This window comes from Salminus brasiliensis, chromosome 4 (assembly GCF_030463535.1).
Source record: "Salminus brasiliensis chromosome 4, fSalBra1.hap2, whole genome shotgun sequence".
Classification (NCBI taxonomy): Eukaryota; Metazoa; Chordata; class Actinopteri; order Characiformes; family Bryconidae; genus Salminus; species Salminus brasiliensis.
Window position 1 is genome coordinate 1,143,119 of NC_132881.1, and position 20,857 is coordinate 1,163,975.

General features: G+C 48.0%; 1 protein-coding gene across 2 annotated transcripts in view; it reads right to left on the reverse strand.

Annotated features, from left to right (window-relative positions):
• Positions 1-3,493: 3,493 nt before the first annotated feature.
• The window catches only part of syt14a (synaptotagmin XIVa), a 43,272-nt gene continuing 25,908 nt past the window's right edge, over positions 3,494-20,857 (reverse strand). The window contains exons 4-10 of one of the 2 annotated variants that reach the window (XM_072677279.1): positions 20,449-20,673; positions 16,045-16,319; positions 15,662-15,844; positions 15,240-15,506; positions 14,895-15,084; positions 12,380-12,436; positions 3,494-8,942 (exon numbers count right to left, since the gene is read on the reverse strand). In XM_072677279.1, the coding sequence (XP_072533380.1) occupies positions 8,629-8,942; positions 12,380-12,436; positions 14,895-15,084; positions 15,240-15,506; positions 15,662-15,844; positions 16,045-16,319; positions 20,449-20,673 (1,511 nt within the window). In that variant the 3' untranslated portion in view covers positions 3,494-8,628. The remainder of the gene's footprint in view (positions 8,943-12,379; positions 12,437-14,894; positions 15,085-15,239; positions 15,507-15,661; positions 15,845-16,044; positions 16,320-20,448; positions 20,674-20,857) is intronic. The other variant, XM_072677280.1, reaches the window with a different exon arrangement.

A 20,857-nucleotide genomic window follows, 5' to 3' on the forward strand; every position in this document is an offset into this window, starting at 1 on the left:
CATTAGAAAGGGTGTCCACAAATATTTGGACAAACAGCATATAGCATATTAGGTAGCTACTTATGTTCACTGCTGCTACAGTGTTAGCAGCATTAGCATTTGTTTTCGGACTGGACTGTTCTTAAGGACGTTTGAGGAATGCTAATGCTAATCTGTTTGCGTTCACTGATCTTTGACACATACTTTCACTAACGTGAGAATGTTAACTAGCTTTCACATAGTTAGCAACATTAACCTCTTTTGACTGAACTGTACTTTTAGCCAGACGGGATGACGATAATTAGCTGGATGCATTGACTTATGTTGCCTTCCATTTATCTTGGAAGACTTTAGCTGTTCCTCACTGAACTGTTCATGTGATATCAGTGTTAGCAATATTAGCATTGTTAGTGATACCCTCCCAATGTTTTTTGAAATGTCCTACTTGCAACTTGGAAACTCAGACATCCCAGTTCGAATTATATGCAGCATTATTATTATTATTAATAGCAACATTAGCTGTTCCTCACTGAACTGTTCCTGTAATATCGGTTAGCATGATGTAATTTGCATAATACTAATTGGTGGCTGTTCCTTGGATATGAATACTGGCCTTTTCTTAGCAACTACAGTGATCCTATGCATATAATGTTAATTAGCGCTTGCTATCATTCATTTCCTGTTAGTCAGGGTTAGGCTGAGTGAACTGTTCCTCTCCTGGATTTCGCACAGTGCCTTTCGCTAAATAGTGACTAAAGAAAGCTGTTACATCCTGCAGTGCTGGTTTCTAGAAACTCGGGTAAATGAAGATGCGCTGACCTGAAGCTGAAGATAGAGGACCGCACCTGGCTCAGGTGTTCCGACCGCTGGAATGGAACAGCAGGACAATACAGACGACCATGTTGGACTGATGAGCCAAAACATTATTACCACCTGCCTAACGTGCTGTGGTTCCTCCCCATGCTCCCAACACCGCACCCGCTAGAAGACCTCTGAAGGTGGCAGCCGTGGTGTCTGGCACCAAGATGTTGCAGCAGATCCTGTAAATTGAGAGGTGCACACGGCCTTCTAAGGTCCAGTTCCGATGCTTGCGTGTCTATCGTAGGCGAAGGTGGATAGGTGAAGGTCACCCCCCACCCCCATCCCCATGTTCTGGTACTGCCAATTAGCCAACCTGTTAGTAGCTAGGACACTAGGACTCAGCTGGTGTGGTGGAGCTGGGGACCCTGCTCGGCGATGGCTGGTCTAACACACGCCTGTGCTGGCCTACGCCGCTTCTTGAGCAAGTTATGAGGGGAGAGGGCGCCATCTTCCTGCGGCCAATTGTGCTCTCTCAGACTCCGGTCACTGATGGCAAAGCAGCACGGCTCTGGATTCGAACTCTCGGCCCCAGGACCGAGACAGCTAGATAGACAGGATAGACAGCTGAACCACTCCGAGCCCCCCTGGCCTGGACACTCTGACCTGTCCATAACCCCCCTGCTCCCAATACACAGCAGGGGGTGCTGTGCTGTCCTTGGGTGCCAACGGGTGCCAGCGTCTTGCGCCAGCTGGTGGTCTGTCCCTCCTTGGACCACTGTTGGTAGGTACTCATCCTTGCTGACCAGGAGCCTGCAATGCTTGAAGCCGTTTGGGAGATGCTCTGATGGTGCAGTCGTCTAGACGTAGCGATCAAAGCGATCATCACAGTTTTTCCACATCCAAGACTCGAACCGACTGTTTAGCGACCGCCTGACTTTCATCATTTTCATATTTATGTTTCCTGGAGAATAACTGTTGACTTATTTAGACTCCAAGATGACGTTCTGTGAGGCTTCAGAGGCCAGCATCTACCTTGTGTTCGAGACGAGTCAAAAGAACAAAAGAAGACACGGAGGCAAGGAGGAACAGTAGAAGTGTGTCTCTTTGAAACAATCACATACAAATCTCATGTTCCATAAATCACTGCGTACGACATCGTTTACAAATCAGATTTACAGCTCATGTAGAGAAGTACGCGTACATACGGCGAGACGACATCGCTGCAGCAACGTCTGAAAAAACACTTCTGAAGAAAAGTAAGGCACCGACTGAAGCGGTGGGTTCAGGCCATTCGTTTAAAGAGAAAATAAAAAACAAAGGAACCAGTGAAGGTTTGGATCTAGAACCGCATTCACCACACACCTAGAAAAGTCTGACAAACACACCTTGGGAAAGTGGTGGAAAAAAGGTTAAAACAGGACTCTGGTCCTGAAAGCTTCTGGACAGACCTCGACTGGTGTGTCTTTTGTGCTAGCGGCCGAGCGCTAAGATTAAAACTCGCGTGTCTCTATGCTGGTGTTTGGTCGTTCCTAAGCGAACGGAGGAGGTCGGTCGGAGTAAACCTTCGCGAGATCGGAGCTAATGCTTCTCTTCCTGAATGGACGAGCGAAGGCCTCGCTTTACATCTTGCGTTTGCCGTGTGTGGCCAAGAACGGGCACGCCACACGACAAAGCATGGGATTGGTCGGTGCTTAAGAGGCGGCACTTTACAGTTTGCAATCCTCCTAACAGTGTCATAGCGCCACCTGCAGTTCCGGAGCACTTTTACGTGACACCCGCAACGAAACCGCAGTGAGTTTGAGCTTTTAGGTTCATGAAGGTGAGTCTGACTTCGAAATGAATATTTTTTTTTATGTGGAGTGTGTGTTAGCTTGTGGCTAATGTGTTAGCTTTGTGGCTAATGTGTAATGAGCTTTCGTTTTCATCGTTGGACGGAGAACGGGCGAACCACACAAAGCCACAGTTACGGTTACAAAAGCATTTGTAGTAAACTTTTGATGCAGACAGCGTCTGATAGCAGAACAGGATCCGAGTCTGATAGACAGTCACTGTGGAGGACAGTCTTGCTTAGCAGAAAGTTCAAGTCGAGTCTCTTTCCTGGGGTCCGAGTCAGAGTAGAGTTTGGTGTATCTGGTGTCCGAGTCAGAGTAGAGTCTCGAGTCAAAGTCGGGTGTTGATTCTCAGGGGTGTGAATCCGAGTCAAGTACGGGGGTCCAAGTCTGAATCGAGTTATGGTTCTCAGGGGTGTGAATCCGAGTCAAGTACGGGGGTCCGAGTCTGAATCGAGTTATGGTTCTCTGGGGTGCGAGTCCGAGTCAAGTATGGAGGTACGAGTCTGAATCGAGTTATGGGTCTCTGGGGTGCGAGTCCGAGTCAAGTATGGAGGTACGAGTCTGAATCGAGTTATGGGTCTCTGGGGTGCGAGTCCGAGTCAAGTATGGAGGTACGAGTCTGAATCGAGTTATGGTTCTCTGGGGTGTGAATCCGAATCAAGTCTGGAGGTACGAGTCTGAATCGAGTTATGGGTCTCTGGGGTGTGAGTCCGAATCAAGTCTGGGGGTGCGAGTCCAAGTCCAGTCTTGGTTTTCTGGGGTGCGAAACCAAATTGGTTCTTGAGTATCTAAGGTGCACATCTGTTTTTGCTATGTGTTCATGCAGAATATTAATGTAATAATGTAATTAAAAGGTACAACACTAATTCCCCTCAAGGCGAGGGGTTTTGGGGAATGTATGGGTTTGAATATCTAGATTTTGGGTGGACACTGCCTAAAGAGACCGGACCTGAATAATGTGTGTGTGTGTGTCTCTCTATGGGGATGTCTTGCATACTTCCGTAGCCTGAGTCTCTTTCAGAAGGTGTGTTTCTCTGGCCTGTGCAGAAAAATGTGCTTGTTTCACCTATAGGCCCTTAAGTCAAGACCCTTTCCCCTCTCTCTGGTCACTTCCAGCACTGGAACGGGACAGGAACACAGGGGAACCGAGGCCTCTTCTGCCATTCTGTAGCATTTAGCACAACAAATCAGCACAGGAACGAACGAACGAGCGAACGAACGAGCAAGCGAACGAGCGAGCGAACCCCAAAACAAACCGAAAGGTAGAAACAGTGTCTACAACTCTTTTTTTTTTTGCTCACAGAGCTTCGTAACATAGTCCAGAAACACGTCTCTTTTTAAACAGCGGTACAAAAATAGATAGGAAACTCTTTAACAGTGCAGAACAACCAAGAAGAGAGATCTTCAGCATCACTCCAGAAAAACAGAACAACGGAAAATCAGAAGAACAGGTCGAGAAGCTGATCAGAACACAAGCAACCACTGAACCAACAGTCCTAACAGTCCCCGCCCCCCCATTACCCCACAATTAGACTACCAACAGAGCTACACTACATGGACTAAAGTATTGGGACACCCGTTCTAAACCCTTAGGCATTTTTAATATGGAGCCAGCCCCCTTTGCTCCAAGCACTCGGCCCTGACCCCGCTCTGTAACTTTACGTGGTCTGAGCTGCTCTCTATGAGCTGTTCCTCCTAAACTCTTCCACTGTTCAATAATAACACCAGTCACAGCTGATGGAGGAAGATCTAGGAGGGAGGAGATTTCACCAGCTGACTTGTTGTAGTTGTTGGTGCAGCGGTGTCTCCTATTACATACAGAACCACGCTGGAGTTCAGTGAGCTCTTCAGAACCTCCCGTTCTTTCACTGATGAGACTGCAGGGCTAGAGGCTTGGGTTTATACACCTGACTGAATGCAGCGATTAAGAGGTGTCCCAATACTTTTGTCCATGTAGTGTCTGAGTTTTGCACATTGTGCTGACAGGTCATTACACACCAAACGTGACACAACTAAACAGAATGAAATCATGGAATACTGAACCCAATTTTTTTTTTGCTTTAAAACGCAAAATTGGGGGGATTTTTTACAAATATTTTACAAAATAAGACTCTCGGAAAAGCTAAATGAGCACTTGAAGCCAGCAAACAGCAGGACCTGCCCTTTCTAACTAGCAAGCTAGCTCCTTTTCGAATTTCATAATAAAAGTCCTGCGCCTAGACAACAACTATTTTTAGCTATTTATTATTTATTTATTTTATTTAGACATTATGGTTTATAAGTCATCAGTGGTTTTCCGCCGAAACGCAAAGTTATGATACACATCGGTATCGGAACAGAAGTCGTATCGGTGCAGCTCTAGTTGCTCCCAGCTGTAATTGGTGGAGAGAGCTATAGTCGCCAGAGAGAATCAAGAAACGAAAGTGCGAAACAGACCAAGATCAAGTTTGGGGGGCGAAGATCCTCCGTTTAACTAAAACTGATCAGATTTCGTGACGAATAAATCGCGTTTGGTGTGTAAAGGCCTGATATCGTCACACACACACTCCTCAAACCTCATGGAGGTGTTTGGACATCTCATCAGCTTGTTTCAGGCCTACTTTGCTTTCCCAAATTTCCATAATGAGGATCATGTCAAAGATCTCCTGATTAAGAGAACCACCAACTGAAAGGGGTCAGAATTTAACGTCAACACATGCATCCATCATTCTCAGGAACTCTGGGTCTAAGATCTCCACCTCTGGTGCGTACGAGTTTTTCCCGAATGTCACGGGATCATCTGAATAAGGCGGCCGTTAACCAGTCTGGGAAGGTTGTGGGTGCAGCAACCAAAAAAAAATTTAAAATACCAAAAATTATGAATTGTCGTCGGCTGAGGTTTTGGCCGATACCCACAACACTGTGTCGGCAACATTGGCCCTTATGGTTGGTCAGGCCCCTTCTGAGGTCCAAATATTTCCGAAAAACATACATTCTTCTGTATTTTGGCCTCCTGCCTCGTTCTCAACAGCATCTTAGGTCACTGATATCTGACATACCTCTTTTTTTTATTTGCTCCAATCACACGAAACAGCAACTTTTCAGGAGGAGGAAAAAACCTTCTGAACTTTCAATGGAAGTCAATGTAAAACGATCTGACTCAACGTAATTTCGGAGCATTTCTATTGGTCCGTTCATCATGAAATTCTGATACAGATTAAAAAACAACTGCCAGATTCACATTGTTTATTTATTTTTTTGCGCGACAGCTAATTACTGACATGGCCCGATTTCTTTTATGAGCAGGTTTGCTGGACAGGGTTTAATCCTAGTCTGGGACTAAACAGCCACGTCTACGGTAACTCCCCATTAAGCTTAGTCTGGACAACTGTCCTTAAATTGTTCGTGTGACCGAAATGGTAAAAAACCTGCTTGGATGCACAGCTTTTACAGCCTGATTTACTCCCTAGAAACAAGGTACGGTGTGAACTCTTAAAATGACTAGCGCCTCCTAGTGGATTTGGAGGGAACTGACTGAAACACTAATGCAGTTTAGTTTCTGTGTATTTAATTTAGATTCACAGCTACGTAAAATAAGCTAATCTGCTACTTTATTAAATACTTTATTAAATGTTTAGGCTCAATTTAAGACGATTTCACGTACAAATGTATAATTCTTGGCAGTGAACGAGCATTCATAGTGTTTATGTCGTTGTGCAGACGGTGAGATGGTCGGGAACTTGGGTGTGGGCGAGGAGCTTTAAAAATAGAAGGGGAAAAATGTGTTTTCTGAAATATCTGGATACATTAGGACGAGACCAGAGGGGAAACGCCGAAGACGTGCAGTCGGAGGGGAACCGCGAAGTGTCCCAGAGTGCACGGCAGCGTCCATAAATTAAAGAATAAAGAAACTGAACCAGGGAGCCTTTGAACACAGCAGACTTTCCACGAAGCGTCTCGGAGCAATAAATCTTCATTAAACGGTAGAACAAGAACCAGCTCTCGGAAAACAATGGTTTACGGAAATTGGAGCCAGGGCAGGAACATTGCTGGAGCATTAGGACACGCTGTACTGACCGAGCACTAGTACTAGTCTCAATCAGTAGGAACAGACTTCGAGCCTAGAAAACGGCCATCGGTCTGAGAAACGGTCAGGAAGCCATATGGAAGGCCTCAGGGCTCTGAACTTCTGTACACAAGAAGTACAAACACACATAGATCCTATCAGAACATTAGGACCACCCCTAGTTTCGAATGAACTCGGCCTGGGACATCAGGGTTTGCTGGGAGCACCCCAGTCAGTTGTAGCAGAGTGCAGAACCATCGCAGGCCAATGTCCAAAAGGGGAAGGATAACAGGGTACCGGGTAGAGGCTGGTGGCATCTTGGAAATCGCTAAATAAACAGTGGCGCTACCAACATTAGCTGAACTGCACTACAAGTGTATCGGGCTGAAATCCAAATCATGGCGGATACCCAATACCGCCATGCTAGCATCACACTGAATTGTGTGGAAAAAGGCCGCAAGGTCAGTTGTGCTCCCTCAGGCTCTGGCTGCTGATGGCAGGCAGCACGACCCGGGATCCTAACTTCCAGCAATCTTCAGGTCATTAGAAGGTTACAGTTGGTCGCCATGGACAATTACGGGGACACACTGCTGTATACAAGGGGCAGAAGACCTGTTGACCCTAGAAGCTGAAGGCTCATAAGGGAGTTTGGTAGCAGGTTTGTGAGGGAAACACCCTTTTTAATGCCCGTAGAGCTCAAACAAGCTGACAAGGTCACGGCACCCGATCGTCCACCCTCATTCCGTCGTTCCCTCTGGTTTTAGCGTGGCCTGAACGTCTTTCCTCAACGTTTTGATTGTCTTCGTTTCAGTTTTTTGATAAAACCATGGAAAGGTGATCTATTTTAGTTGATTTACATGCATACGATCAGCCATAATATTAAAACCACCTGCCTAATATCGTGTCGGTCCCCCTCTTGCCACCAAAACAGCTTGGACCCGTCTGAAGGGGTCCTGGTGCTGTGGTCTCAGGCATCTGTTAGAAAGTCCTGCAAGTTGTGAGGTGGGACCTCCACGAGCATCACTGACCCAAGGTCGTCCTTCCTTGGAGCACTTTTGTATACCGGGAACACCACCCCACAAGACCTGCCTGATGTTTTAGAGGGAGATGTTCTGACCCAGTAGTTTATCTAGAACATCACAGTTCTTCGATTCTTACGCTTGACCGTTCCTCCTGGACATCACACAATGCTATTGACACTTCAGAGGTCAGTGGTTTTATTGTTATGGCTGATGGGCTTTAAGTGGAGTGCTTTAGTGAATAGGCTGGGTTCTTATTCGGCAGCTTCTAACCGGATGTTTCCGTTCCACCTTAAATGACCAAGGCTGAATGGAACCGCTGCAGGATTTAAGGTGGTCTGGAGAATTCCACTGAAATCAGGTCAGTATTATGAAGCAGATTTTTGGTCTCGTCGCTCTTTAGTCCTTCAAGCTGACAAGATTCACACTGACCACGGCTACAGTCGTGGACCTCCGGTGTGTAAACACCATCACCAATCCTCTGATCTACCCCCCACCCCCCCGCAATCAGCCACGATCATGTGGGTGTTTTTAAAAAGCTGAAATAAATACAGAAAGATATAAATAAATAAATAAATAAATAAATAAATAAACAATATTACAAACAAATATTTTCTCTTACGTGGTCTCTGCGTTAAAAGGCAACAAGTCCCCCACCCTAGAGCCACTTCCCTGATCGCACTGAAAGGGGTTAAGGGCGCTTTGACCCTGACCCAGATTCTGATTCCCAGGGCAGAGGATGGTTTTGCCCCCTTAACAGTGCTCACTGTCCCCTAATGATGCACTGCTGTGAGGGCCAGCTCGGGCCAGCTCAGGCCAGCTCGGGCCAGGCAGGCGAGCTGAGGGTCAGGCGTTGGCGTGGACGTGGCCTGTCTCATTCCCCCCCCCTTTCTCCATCGCGTCTCTCCATCTCCGCTGGGGGGTCCTTCTCCGCCACCGCCTCGCCACGGCTCTAGGACTCGAGGAGGCTGTGCCATCGACACACCTGCTGTCCCTTCGACTCCTTCATCTGAGTCCAGTGGGTGAGCTCCTCCTCCCCCGAGCTGTTCAGGCCCAGAGAGATCCAGCCAATCATCTCCTTGCGCTTCATGCTCCGCTTGTTGTAAACAGAGAGGATGAGGGTGACGTCCGAGAGCTGGAACAGCGCCACCTGGAACACAAACGTCTCCTTGTAGGTGGGGTTGGGCTGCCCGCGGCAGATGGACGTCTTGCACTTGGACATTTCTTGACCCATGGAGTTGAGGAGGGTCAGCTTGACGTACGTGTCTTCGGCGAGGGGAGGGGAGAGAGAGAGGGAGGGCGTTTAGTACAAAGACTAAATAAATAAATAAATAATAATGATAAATAATATAGTCGCGGTCCAATGAAAAACTCGTATCTCCAAAATGGTTACATTACAGGAGAAGGCGGAACTGCTCTGAACACTGAATGTTTATGTAATTTAGAGCATTTCTATTGGTCCATTCATGCAGAATTAATTACACAGAAGCAGCTACAAGCTAAAAACAGACAAAAAAAAAAATTTAATTATAAAGAAAAAAAAATTTTTCCATGTTTTTCATTGGACAGCAGTGATATACTGGACCCATAACAAAAAGACTTTTTATTTTGAATAATTGCATTAAAATAAATAATAACTTCCAAATCTAAAGGAATGTTGATTTAAGTGCAATAAATAAATATATAAATGATTTAAAAAAAAAATTAAGAAATAAAATTTAATAAAATAGCACTACAAGACATAATGCAAATTAATAAATACAAACAAAACCTAATAAATAAATAAAATGAAAAAAAAAAAAACATTAAAATAACTGTCATCCAAAACTTAAGCTAGATTGAATATATATATATATATATTAAAATACCTTATTATAATTTTTATTATTTATTATCGTTGTACCATCAACCACCTGCAGTATTACACAAAGTATTGCAGAAATTTTCATTGATGATCTTATTTTAAGTGAAAATAAGTGAATATACAATTATTGTGGATGAGTTTATTACTACTAGAATCAAAAATAATAAAAATCTATTTTAACTGTATTTAGTATCATCAAACTAATGATAAATAAATAAATAAAAAATACCAATAATACCAATAAGGAACAAAATATTTAACATTTGTATTTGGGGTCACTTCTACAGTACTAGGAATACTGTATACTATAAATGTATCCTGACGGGGGGGGGGGTCCTAATATTTTGTCTAAGGCGGAGTGCAGGGTGTGATTATTAGCAGTCATTTCTTTATCATCATCAGTGTGTTCAGAAATGAATCATCATGAGAGGCTCAAGCCCACAGTGAGAAAAGAAAAGCATCACAAGTGCTCAGCGGTGCGGGGCAGAGCGCAGAGATACGGGGCGGGGCCACGGCAGGACAAAGCACTTGTGACGGCGAATCATGCACCATTCTGCTGCCCTGAAAAGCCTCTGATTGCTCCTTTATGAAACCCATTCGCTCAGAGGACTCCTTTCAGCTGCCTGTTAATGGAAATGCGGCGTGAGAGTCAAAGAGCGTCGATCTGCGCAAGGACTGTTCAGCCCTTTCTTACTGTCTGTAAACACTGAATGAGGCGGCACCACCTCCTCCTCCACCTCCTCCTCCTTCATGTTCACCTACGCCGCTGCTTTTCAGTGACACTGCAGCGCATTTCAGAGTCTTCGAGTGTTCAGGGCTGGCCCGGTCGAGCGCTCTCGCTCTCTCTCTGTTTGCATAAAGAAAAGAAAAGAAAAGAAAAGAAAAAGCCTCCACCTCCACCTCCACCCCCCACCCCGTCTCAGACATAAAGGCCCCGCTGAAGCAGTCCTGATTTTCATACGCGAGTCAGAAAAAAGTGGCTTCTGCGACACCTTAAGTGGTTACGCAGTGCAGGATCGGCTCCTGCTGGGGGCATAAATGAGAGCTGGAGGGAGTGAATGGTGATGAAGTGCGCGTGATTGGCTTCACTGAATGGGACATTGTTCAGATCTGGGAACGGCTGTGCAGAATCGCTCCTCTCCACTGTGGAGCTGCTGCTGCGGCTTATGAGCTTCAGGCTGACGGCCTAACAAACCTACTGCACTCCCACACCAGCAACCCCTGAACCCTGAGATTCAGGCCATCTCCTCTACGGCTCGCTAATCAACGCCCCATCCTCCATAACACCCACCCCTTACTCAACGCCCCATCCTCCATAACACCCACCTCTTACTCAATGCCCCATCCTCAATAACGTCCCTCTTCATTCAACGCCCCATCCTCCATAACGCCCCATCCTCAATAACACCCACCCCTTACTCAACACCCAATCCTACATAACACCCCCCCTTACTCAATGCCCCATCCTCCATAACGCACCATCCTCCATACCTCCCCCTTCTTTACTCAATGCCATCCCCATCTCATCAACGCTCTGTTACTCCGCCCCAATCTCCATAACGCCCCAGGACACCACCCCTATCTCAACGCCACGTTACTCCACCTCATTTCCACAAAGTGATGGAGGAAAAATGTGCTAGCCCTCACATCGCACTTGATGTGATGAGGAGCTGTAGACACAAGACCACATCTAGGAGAAGTTAATGGAACTAGATGGATGAGCATGTGGTGAGACGGGCCTCACTGTAACGAATTACGGCACCTCGACAATTACAACAATCAGATGGGATGACCGGCCGGGTGTTCACTGGATCCACACAAAGTCTGGGACTTAGACACCCGAGCTTCAGATGTTTACTCAGGCTGTAAAGAGAGAGCATGCAGACACAACGAGCACCTACAGACTGTTTGTCATCTATAAGAGTGAGGCCTGAGGGAGGTTTAGGAGTCCAGGGGGTTCGTTCACCCTCAGAAGCCCAGAGTCATGCTAGAGCAGAGAAGTGAGTGGACGGGGGAGTCATAGCGGCACGATGTGAGGCTGGCTGAACACCTTCTCTCCGTGATGGGTGGAGGTGGTGGGAGGGGATATAGCGACATGTGATGCAATAGGACTGGTTAAGATTATATTGCCCCACCCACTGATGCATGGTGAGGTCATGAAAAAAAAAAAAAAAAAAAAAAAATGGTTTAAGGCCAGGACAGACGTCCCAGAAGTCCCATCATTTACCGTGCTGAGGAATCCAGCGACCCTTGCTGAAATGGTTACCCTGCAGGCTCAGAACCGCTCGGACAGTAGAGTAGTAGCACTGAGAAGGATGGTCTTTATTGAACAAACTCAACTGTAGCATGATAAAATCCCCTGATGATCAATAAATAAATAAAAAAATAAATATTCACTTAATTGATCAGTGCTGTTAACTACTATTCACTTTGAGAATGAATCTGTGTCCTTTTATTACTCTCTCGAAACCCAGAACTACGGGCGCAGTCCTACAGCGGATCCACTCGTTCCTCTGCCCGGGCCCAGAGGCTCTATATAAGCGAGGCTTCTGAGGGTTAACCAGGGGACCTGGAGGCCGGGTCAGATCTTGTTTACTATCAGACTCTGATGGATGACAAACGAGTCCTCGATCATACAGAGACACACGTACTGCACTACTGTCACCAGTATACAGAGAGAGTGAGCGAGAGAGAGAGAGAGAGAAAACTCAGAGAAACGTAATAAACAGAACCAGAACCGTGGAACGTACGAAAACCACGTGCAGAACTAAAAGAACTAACGTCCAACAGCCAGAGAGAGAGAGAGAGAGAGAGAGAGAACACGAGCAGAGAAACTCACCTCTGATAATATAAACCTGCCCACCTATCAAGTGCTTTAGACAACAGAACAATCCATCTGACAGTAGGGGGGGGGGGGGGGGGGGGGATGAGAGCGAGAGAGAGAGAGAAAGCGAGTGAGGGAAAGTAAAGGAGAGAGAGAGAGAGAGAGAGAGAGAGAGAGAGAGAGAGAGGGAGGGTTAATAAATGAAAAAACAATAGGAGAGAGAGAAAGAGCGCAGGTCAGAAGGTTAAAAGGTCAAATGACATCACATCAGGTTAGCGTCAACAAGAGTCTACAGAGCAGACGGAAAAGCCTCGGACCAGAAGAGAACCGCGTCACAGAACCTCAGAACCTTCACAAGCAGAACATGATGCCTTCATCAGCCGCTCGGACTCGGACATCCCCGTCCGCCGCCTTTCAGACTGATACACACACACACACACACACACACACACACACACACACAAACTGATCAGCCATAACATTAAGACCACTAAGAGGGGGTGCTGAAGCAGGAAATATGGCCGAGCGTAAGAATCTGAGACACTGAGACAAGAACCAGACTGTGATGTTCTAGACGATGACTGGGTCAGAATGTCTCCTAAAAATCATCAGGCAGGTCTTCCCTGTATGCAGTGGTCAGCAAGTGTGCCATGGACCCTCGAGGCTCACTGATGCTCATGGAGGTCCCCCCTCACAGCACTTAAAGAGCACCTGCACTCAAAATCAGCGAGGCTCCGCCCTCTCAGCATGTCTGACACATGCAAGTTAGGGGGTTGAGAACGAGAAGGCGGAGTTGGGGCTTAGTAAGGACACACGGCAGTCCATCACAGACATTTCTGGTTCAGAAGTGACCATGGCGACCAGTGGGAGAGTCATCATTCAGAAGGTAGCGATGTTGGAGGAGGCCCGTAGAGCCGGCGCGCTAATATTGCCATAGCGATGTTGGCCGTGGCGATGTTCACTTGGACTTGCTGCTAACGTCTTGGTGTCACATACCACAGGAGATCTTCAGGGGTCTTGTGGAGTCCATGTCTCGATGGGTCAGTGCTGGTCAGAGGGCCTGAACCATAATATGTGGGTGGTTTCAATGTTATGGCTTTGGTGACCCTTCAGACACCACCATCCCTACAGGAGGCTGGATGAAGGCATGCATGCTCCGTTAGGACCGCTCTGTGAAGGCTCGTGAAGCTCTTGAGCAGTGCTGTACCGCTGACCAAGCACGGCTTGATGAGGCAGTTTGAGGTCATATTGTAAACAGGAGGGAGGGAGAGGGAGAGAGAGAGAGAGAGAGAGAGAGAGAGAGAGAGAGAGAGAGAGAGAGAGACAGAGAGAGAGAGAGAGAGACATACAGTAGGAGCAGTGTGTGAAGACGGGGGAACCAGAAGCGAGTTTGAAGGCAAATAAAGAAAAGAACCATCTGAGCGGTATTCTGCAGTGAGGGTCCGAAGCGGTGCAGCGGCCCCTCACTACTACATACAGGGCCATCAGGCGTCTTATCCGAGGTGTTAAGGATGTAACTGCTTAAATAAGGAGCTCCGGCTCTAAGCAGGTTTTCTCCGAGGGCAAAAGCAAAAGTTTGGGCACCCCGCTCAGAATTCCTGAGAGTACAAAATGCTCTGATCTCCAAAAGGCTCCAAACGTTAAAGACCAAACATTCCTCTCATCATTTTAAGCAAGATTACGGTTTTGTTTTGGCATCAGAAGAAAGCAGCACCATGCAAAAGTTTGGGTACCTGCAGAGACGTGAGCTTTCTAGATAACTTTTACCTCTCAGATCTTAGTAGAGCTGGGCGACAGCTGCAGGTTTCATTACTAACAGTGTAATTACACTGGGTTAATTAGATGAGGAGCAGCAGATGATGAGTAGAAATCACTGTATTCAGTACGGGAGAGGATCTGTGACGATCACATGTATTCTGTCTTTAAATATCGCAATATAGTATTTTTGCCATATCGCCCAGCCCTAACAGTCAGAGCTATGGCTTGTTCATAATCAGGAAAAGATTCTTTGTAAAATCTCTGTTCGAGGAAGCAATCAGCAGCCATGGATTCCTCTAAGCAGCAGCTGCCGATTACAGTAACTGAGGCCCACCAAGCAGGCTAGATGTTTTCAGGTAACATAGGCTTATTAAGAAACGGCAGTTAACAGGAACGGCGGAGGCCAAGCTGAGGTCTGGAAGACCAGGAAGGCTTTCAGAGAGCAGTTCTCGTTCTCTTAGGACTGACAGGAGGAACTTCAGGAAGACTGAGCAAACTCTGGTGGTGCACCGTTCTACTGTGCAGCGAAGCCTGGACTATTATGACCTTCCTATCGGTCATATTAGTGTCCTCAACTCACAGCCATGTTAATTTTTACCCTCAAAGAGAAAATACTACTTGGACCCAGAGCTCATCCAGACTCATTTCAGAGATCTCCGGTATGGATTCGTGGAGGGTGAAAGATTACAGCCTGGGAAACTTCACGCGTGGTCAAGGATCCTGAGATCACCCGAGAGGAACAGTGCTGAGTGCAGCTGAAGGGAATATTTACTGGGAGGTTTGTTGGCGGCGAGGTTCTTGAAGTGGCTTCCTTTGATGACCTCGACGGAGAGGCGGCCGGTGGTGGCGTTGTACACGAGGCCCAGCAGGATCTCTGGAGCCGACCCCTGACCTGCAGACTGGAACGTGGAGGCAGTGTCGGTGCAGGACGCGTCAGATACGCTCACCTGAGACTCGCTGCCCTGAAGCACACACAGACACACACACACCTAAATCCCGGACTGAAATATGGATTTAAGGGTTGAAGAGTCTATGTATTTAAAAAATAATAATATATACGTGTTCCAAAAGCAGGTGTCCCAATACTTTTGTCCAGCGTACAGGATCATGAACTCACGGCTATACTGCAGCAGGGGTCCAGAATGACGGGGACAGACACCTTGCCCTGCAGGTTGAGTTTGGTGAGGTAGAACACCTTCTCTCCCAGGATCTTCTCCTTCTTCATGCGGCGGACGCTGTAGAGGCGGAAGCGGACGGCGTAGTTGCTGATCATCTCCGACTCGATGTGGCTGAAGCGGAAGGTCTCGGTGAAGATGGGGCAGGGTCCTCGGGCGATGCTTGTCTTGGCGCGCTGCTTTTTGGTGGGCAGCAGCACGAGGTGCACCTGTCAGGAGGGCGACGCGGGGACAAAAGCGTGTGCCGATTCATTAGATCCCCTGTAGAACCTGATCTAGAACCTAGAACATATATCAGACGGGGGTCCGGCAACGCGGAACCCGATAACGGCACTATCGGTTATCTAGTAATGTAAGGCTCTACCTGCCAGGAGATGTTTCCCGTGCGCTTCAGCGGAGGAATGTCGGTCACTGCGGTCACGGTGACGGCCAGACGCTGATCGCAGGAGTCGTAGTCCAAGACGACGTCCAGCGTCCCGAACTGCGCCAACGGCTCCGGTTCATAACCCTTCGGGAGATGAGCGGCCGAGCCGCGAGCTGAGAGATTCTGCAGAAAGAGAGAGAGAGAGAGAGAGAAGTCACACACACTGGACGGGTTCGAGTCACAGAGACCAGAACTGTCCTTGTCTTATTGGTTGGGGAGGATAGGCCTCCGCCCACGGCCTAACCCCGAAGCGTAGCGAGATATAATGGGAGATGGTTCTAGATAATGGTGGAACTGGATAACCTGGAAATTAAAAAACGCACCTCTGGGCTGAGCACGGCCGTGCTGTCGCTGGGGACGTCCTCCTCATAGCCCTTGTTGAGAAAGCTCTCAGTGTCGTGGCAGACACTGCCCTCGCTGGGACACTTGGCCGTGTAGCTGTGCAGCGGACTGTTACTGCCATGAGACAGGTCACACTTGGCGTCGCCGAGGTCGGAGGGCGTGCACGACATCCGGGGCGAGCCATCCTCGTCCTGATACGGCGGCGGCTGCAGCTCGTCCAGCGGAGGGGTCCTCCTCATCCTCTGGATACAGTTTACTACAGGGACAAGGACCAGAACTTAGTTTCTGATGTTCCTCAGCTTCCCCCAGTCGCTCTAGATACTAATCCTCGCTGTGAGGATTTGATTGCATTCAGCCACAAGAGCGTTAGACAGTGCAAAGCTATCTGCTCCAGGGAGTCCTATTCTACTGGCACCACTTTTTCTTGCAGGGACAGCAGCTGAATTATTATTACGGGGGTGTCCACAAACATTTGGAAACAGGTAGGTCGCCTCTGCATGTCTGTCTGTCTGTCTGTCTGTCTGTCTGCTCGCCTACGTTCCCGTTCCTCCTGAGCGGGTGGAGGAGGGGGCCTGTCCCGGCAGCGGCCGTTATGGAAAAAAACACCAGCGTCCGTTCATAAAGGAACGAGGCCTCCAGACGGGGGATTACATAACCTGGAAATTATGAAGCAACACAATCTCTCCGGGTGGTCCCGCAAAGTGACATCATGCGGCCCAAACCCAGAGGTTCGCAGACTCGGAGAGACGGGATAACGTTCCCGCGGAGCAGCGGCTTTTAAAACACTCCCGACACCAGAAGGGGGAGGGAGGGGAAAAAAAAAGAAAAAAAAGAAAGGAGGCTGTTGCCATGGTAACGCAGTCCTGCGGATCAGGACGAAGGCATGTTTGGTGACCTCATACATTAAATGTCATCTGGCCTCTATTACCTCTGTGTAGACCACCCCCTCCCTCCCACCGCCACACTCTTCTGCTCTACTCTTTTCTTCCCTCGTCTTCTCGCTCGCTCGCGCGCTCTCGTTCTCTCTCTCGTCTTCTGATCTTATGAAGGTCAATAAAATTAACGCCACCCCCGTCAGGGCTAACCGTGCTGCCACTGCGCCCACTTCGGTTTCACAGGACTGAGCAGAGGCTGTGGAGGAATACTGCGCTCTTCTTGTAGCTCTTCCATATTTATTGAACAGCAAAGCCCAACATAACCGTACAGGTTGATGTGCCCAAGTCTGTTGACCAGCATGACCTTTAGGACATTGCTGGATGACCAGCCAGTATGACCAAGCGTGACCAAGTCCAGCAGTCTGATTAAGCTTGTTGATCAGCATGACCACGCTGGTTTACAAGAAAAAATACCAGAGTGGTCAGGTCAGTCTAACATGACCAGGCTGTTTGACCAGAATGACCTTCATGATAATGAAGGATGACCAGCCTGGCCCACCAGTATGACCAAGCTTGATGACCAGCATGCCCTGTATGATAATGCTGGATGATCACCACTGGTTTACCACTTCAGAAGCAATCCAACTACGGTTGACCAGCACGGTCCCACCAGTGTGACCAGCATGCCCAACATGACCTGAATGGTTGATGAGCATGACCACAGCTAGTCACAGACCAGCTAGTCAATCAAATGGACACATTTGCTGAACTGGTCAACCAGCCGGTGTACCAGTAAAGGGTACGGTTTCCAAACGGGATGGGATGGATCTGGGGCCTGAAGCACAAAGCAGTGCCAGACTCTCCCCTCTCACTGTACCTGACTGACTGGGGTATGCAAATGAGCTCTGTTCCAATTGGCTGGGCTGTACTGAGCCCCGTTTAAGAAGCAGGTCAGGCTCAAACACAATTCTTAACTTCAGGGTGAGCGGTGTGCGTGGCTCAAAGCATTAAACACAAGTGTGTGTGTGTGTGTGTGTGTGTGTGTGTGTGTGTGTGTGTGTGTGTTCTGGAGCTGTCAACAACAGTTGTCGCCCGGGGGCTCCACACAACACACACCTGTCAGATGAGAGGGAGTCTTTCAGACAGAAATCTGTCATAAAAAAGTGTGTGTGTGTGTGGTGTTGGGGGTCTTCAAACATATACCTGAAGAAAGACAATGTAGCGAGGGGGGGGGGGGGGGGGAGACAGGCAGAGAGGCAGAGAGAGAGAGAGAGAGAGAGAGAGAGAGAGAGAGAGAGAAAAAACACAACTCACTTATGTCTGAGATGTGTAAGATCACCATGGCAACAAAGGGAATCAGCATCAGCACCAGCAGAGCTCCTTAGAGTTCACTCTCTCACACACTTACACACACACACTCTGTGTCTATGGGGCTGATGGAGGAGGCGGACTGTGTGTTTTTTTAGGTGTGTGTGTGTGTATGTGCGTGTGTGTGTGTGTGTGTGTACACAGAGGTGTTTCATCTCAAACTGTGGCACTCCTCACACACAAGCTCGTCATCCAGCTTCATTTCCTCTACTGAGTGTCATCCTACTGCTCTCTGCATCTGTGTGTGTGTGTGTGTGTGTGTGTGTGTGTGTGAACTACTCATCTATTATACAGATGGCCGGAGGCGATGGCCTCTAGAGCGCTGTAGCACAGGAAGAGAAAACCAACTCTGGTTCACTCACACACACACACACACACACACACACACGGAAATTCCACAGATATATTGGCCATCCTTCTCTGTGTATGTGTGCAAAGCTGCTGTTTATAGGTGTATGTGTATTTGGTATATATATAGGTGTATATGTGTATGTGGTGATGGAGTGTGGGAGGGGTATATGGCGGGGTGTGGGAGGGATATATGGCAGGGTATATGGTGGAGAGTGGGTGGGGTATATGTTGGAGTGTGAGTAGGTATATGGTGGGGTATATGGTGGAGTGTGGGAGGGGTATTTGGTGGAGTGTGGATGGTCAGATTGGCACCGTAACAATGATAAGACCGTGTTTGGGGGGGGGGGGGCTGGGTGCGGGACTTATTCTCACAGCCTGATCAATATATCAGTCTGGGTGGTGCTGGGAAGCTGCAGATTGAACAGGATCTGTAAAATATCGGCAACAATTAGCAGCTTTGGTTGGGACACGCCCAGAATTGTAGAGACTTGCTCCTGATTGGCTGGCATTGTGGCTCCTCCTACTCACTCTGAGGCTAAAAAGTGTTTCAGCCCAGACTGCTTTTAGACGGAGGCACAAAAGCACCATAATGACAGGCTGGCTTCTGACTTCCAATAGGCCGGCACTCAGGCTACAGACTGCTTATATGCCGGCACTGTGGCTACTGGTGCTGACTGGCTGGCACTGTGGTGTCTGACTTCCAATAGGCCGGCACTCAGGCTACAGACTGCTTATAGGCCGGCACTCAGGCTACAGACTGCTTATAGGCCGGCACTCAGGCTACAGACTGCTTATAGGCCGGCACTCAGGCTACAGACTGCGGATTGTCTAGTAGGTATTTAAGCCGTTGGTGAGCGCCAGTGTTGTCCTGTAACTGGAGACTGAGACGGGGTGTGTGAAAACGTGTTCCACTAAGAAACTGTGTGTGTGTGTGAGAGAGTGTGTGTGTGTGTGTTTCTGTCAGATATCTGGTATTTTACCATGAACTAAACTCTGTGCACCCTGACATCAGCCTGCTGATGATCAACCACACATGAGCTTTTATTAAAACCATGTTACAGTGGACACACACACACACACACACACACACACACACACACACACACACATACTTTGAAGTGCAGGGTTATTTGCCAAGAAACAAAATGAAAAACATGAAGACAGATGAGCTTCTTTTGAGAAGACTGAATTCTGAAAGACTTTGTGCTCCATCTAGTGGTGAACGCTGATACTGCAGACACTACCACAAATCTAGCCATTTTATTTCCCATCCAAACCCACCAGTGAAGCTACACACGTGTAAAAGAGTTTTATATGAAATGATGATGATGAAAGTAAAATAGTGGAGAATCTCAACTAATCCAGTTCTCTTTAGGGACTACTTTCTGTAGCTGCACTACACCCTGCAGCATGTATCCCTCCACCATTTTAATGATCTGATTTTAAAAGCAGGTTCTAGAGCCGAGCTCTTCTCAGAACTCTGGTAGAACCGTGTCTCAGGCATCAGGCAGCGTCTTCATCACCATTAGGTGAAGAACTTTCTGTGAGGAGCTTTTAGTAGAGCTTCAGACGTCTGCCTCCACTCACCTGTAGAACTCCAGCTCTGACTTTGGGAGGTTATCTATGAAAATATAGAAAATCTATATCTGACTGACCCTGAAGCTTCTGACTCTTTGACCTCTAGACTATTCATATCTCCAGAGTCTCTGCATTGTGACCTAGTCACCATCAGATCACACCACATTGTCAAACCTCTTTCACGTGACCCACAACCGTGACCGATGTACTCACCATCTTCCGCAGAGGCCTCGCTGCTGTAGCCGTCATACTCAGCCGCTAGGGGGCAGTATTTCTGCCGAGTGTCCCAGCCGTAGCCCTTGTGGTGGCGGACGCTGGCCCCTGAGCAGCCGCCACGGAGACCCTGCGAGCGGGACACGGCCTCCTGATACTGACCCATCACCTCATCGTCGCTGTCCGACGACGAAGCCTGAAAATCCGCCTCCCCATAACCCTTATCTGAGCAAGAGAGCAAGAAAGAGACAGCATGTAAGACACTGCAATGGCCACTAGAGGGCAGCAGAGATTTTGAGAGTTGAAGCACCACCACAGCCTCAAGAGCTCCTTAACCTCTTAAACTCTATATGTAGGCACACCCTTCACCCATTACTACAGCACTTTAAACAGGCCCTAAAATAGAGCC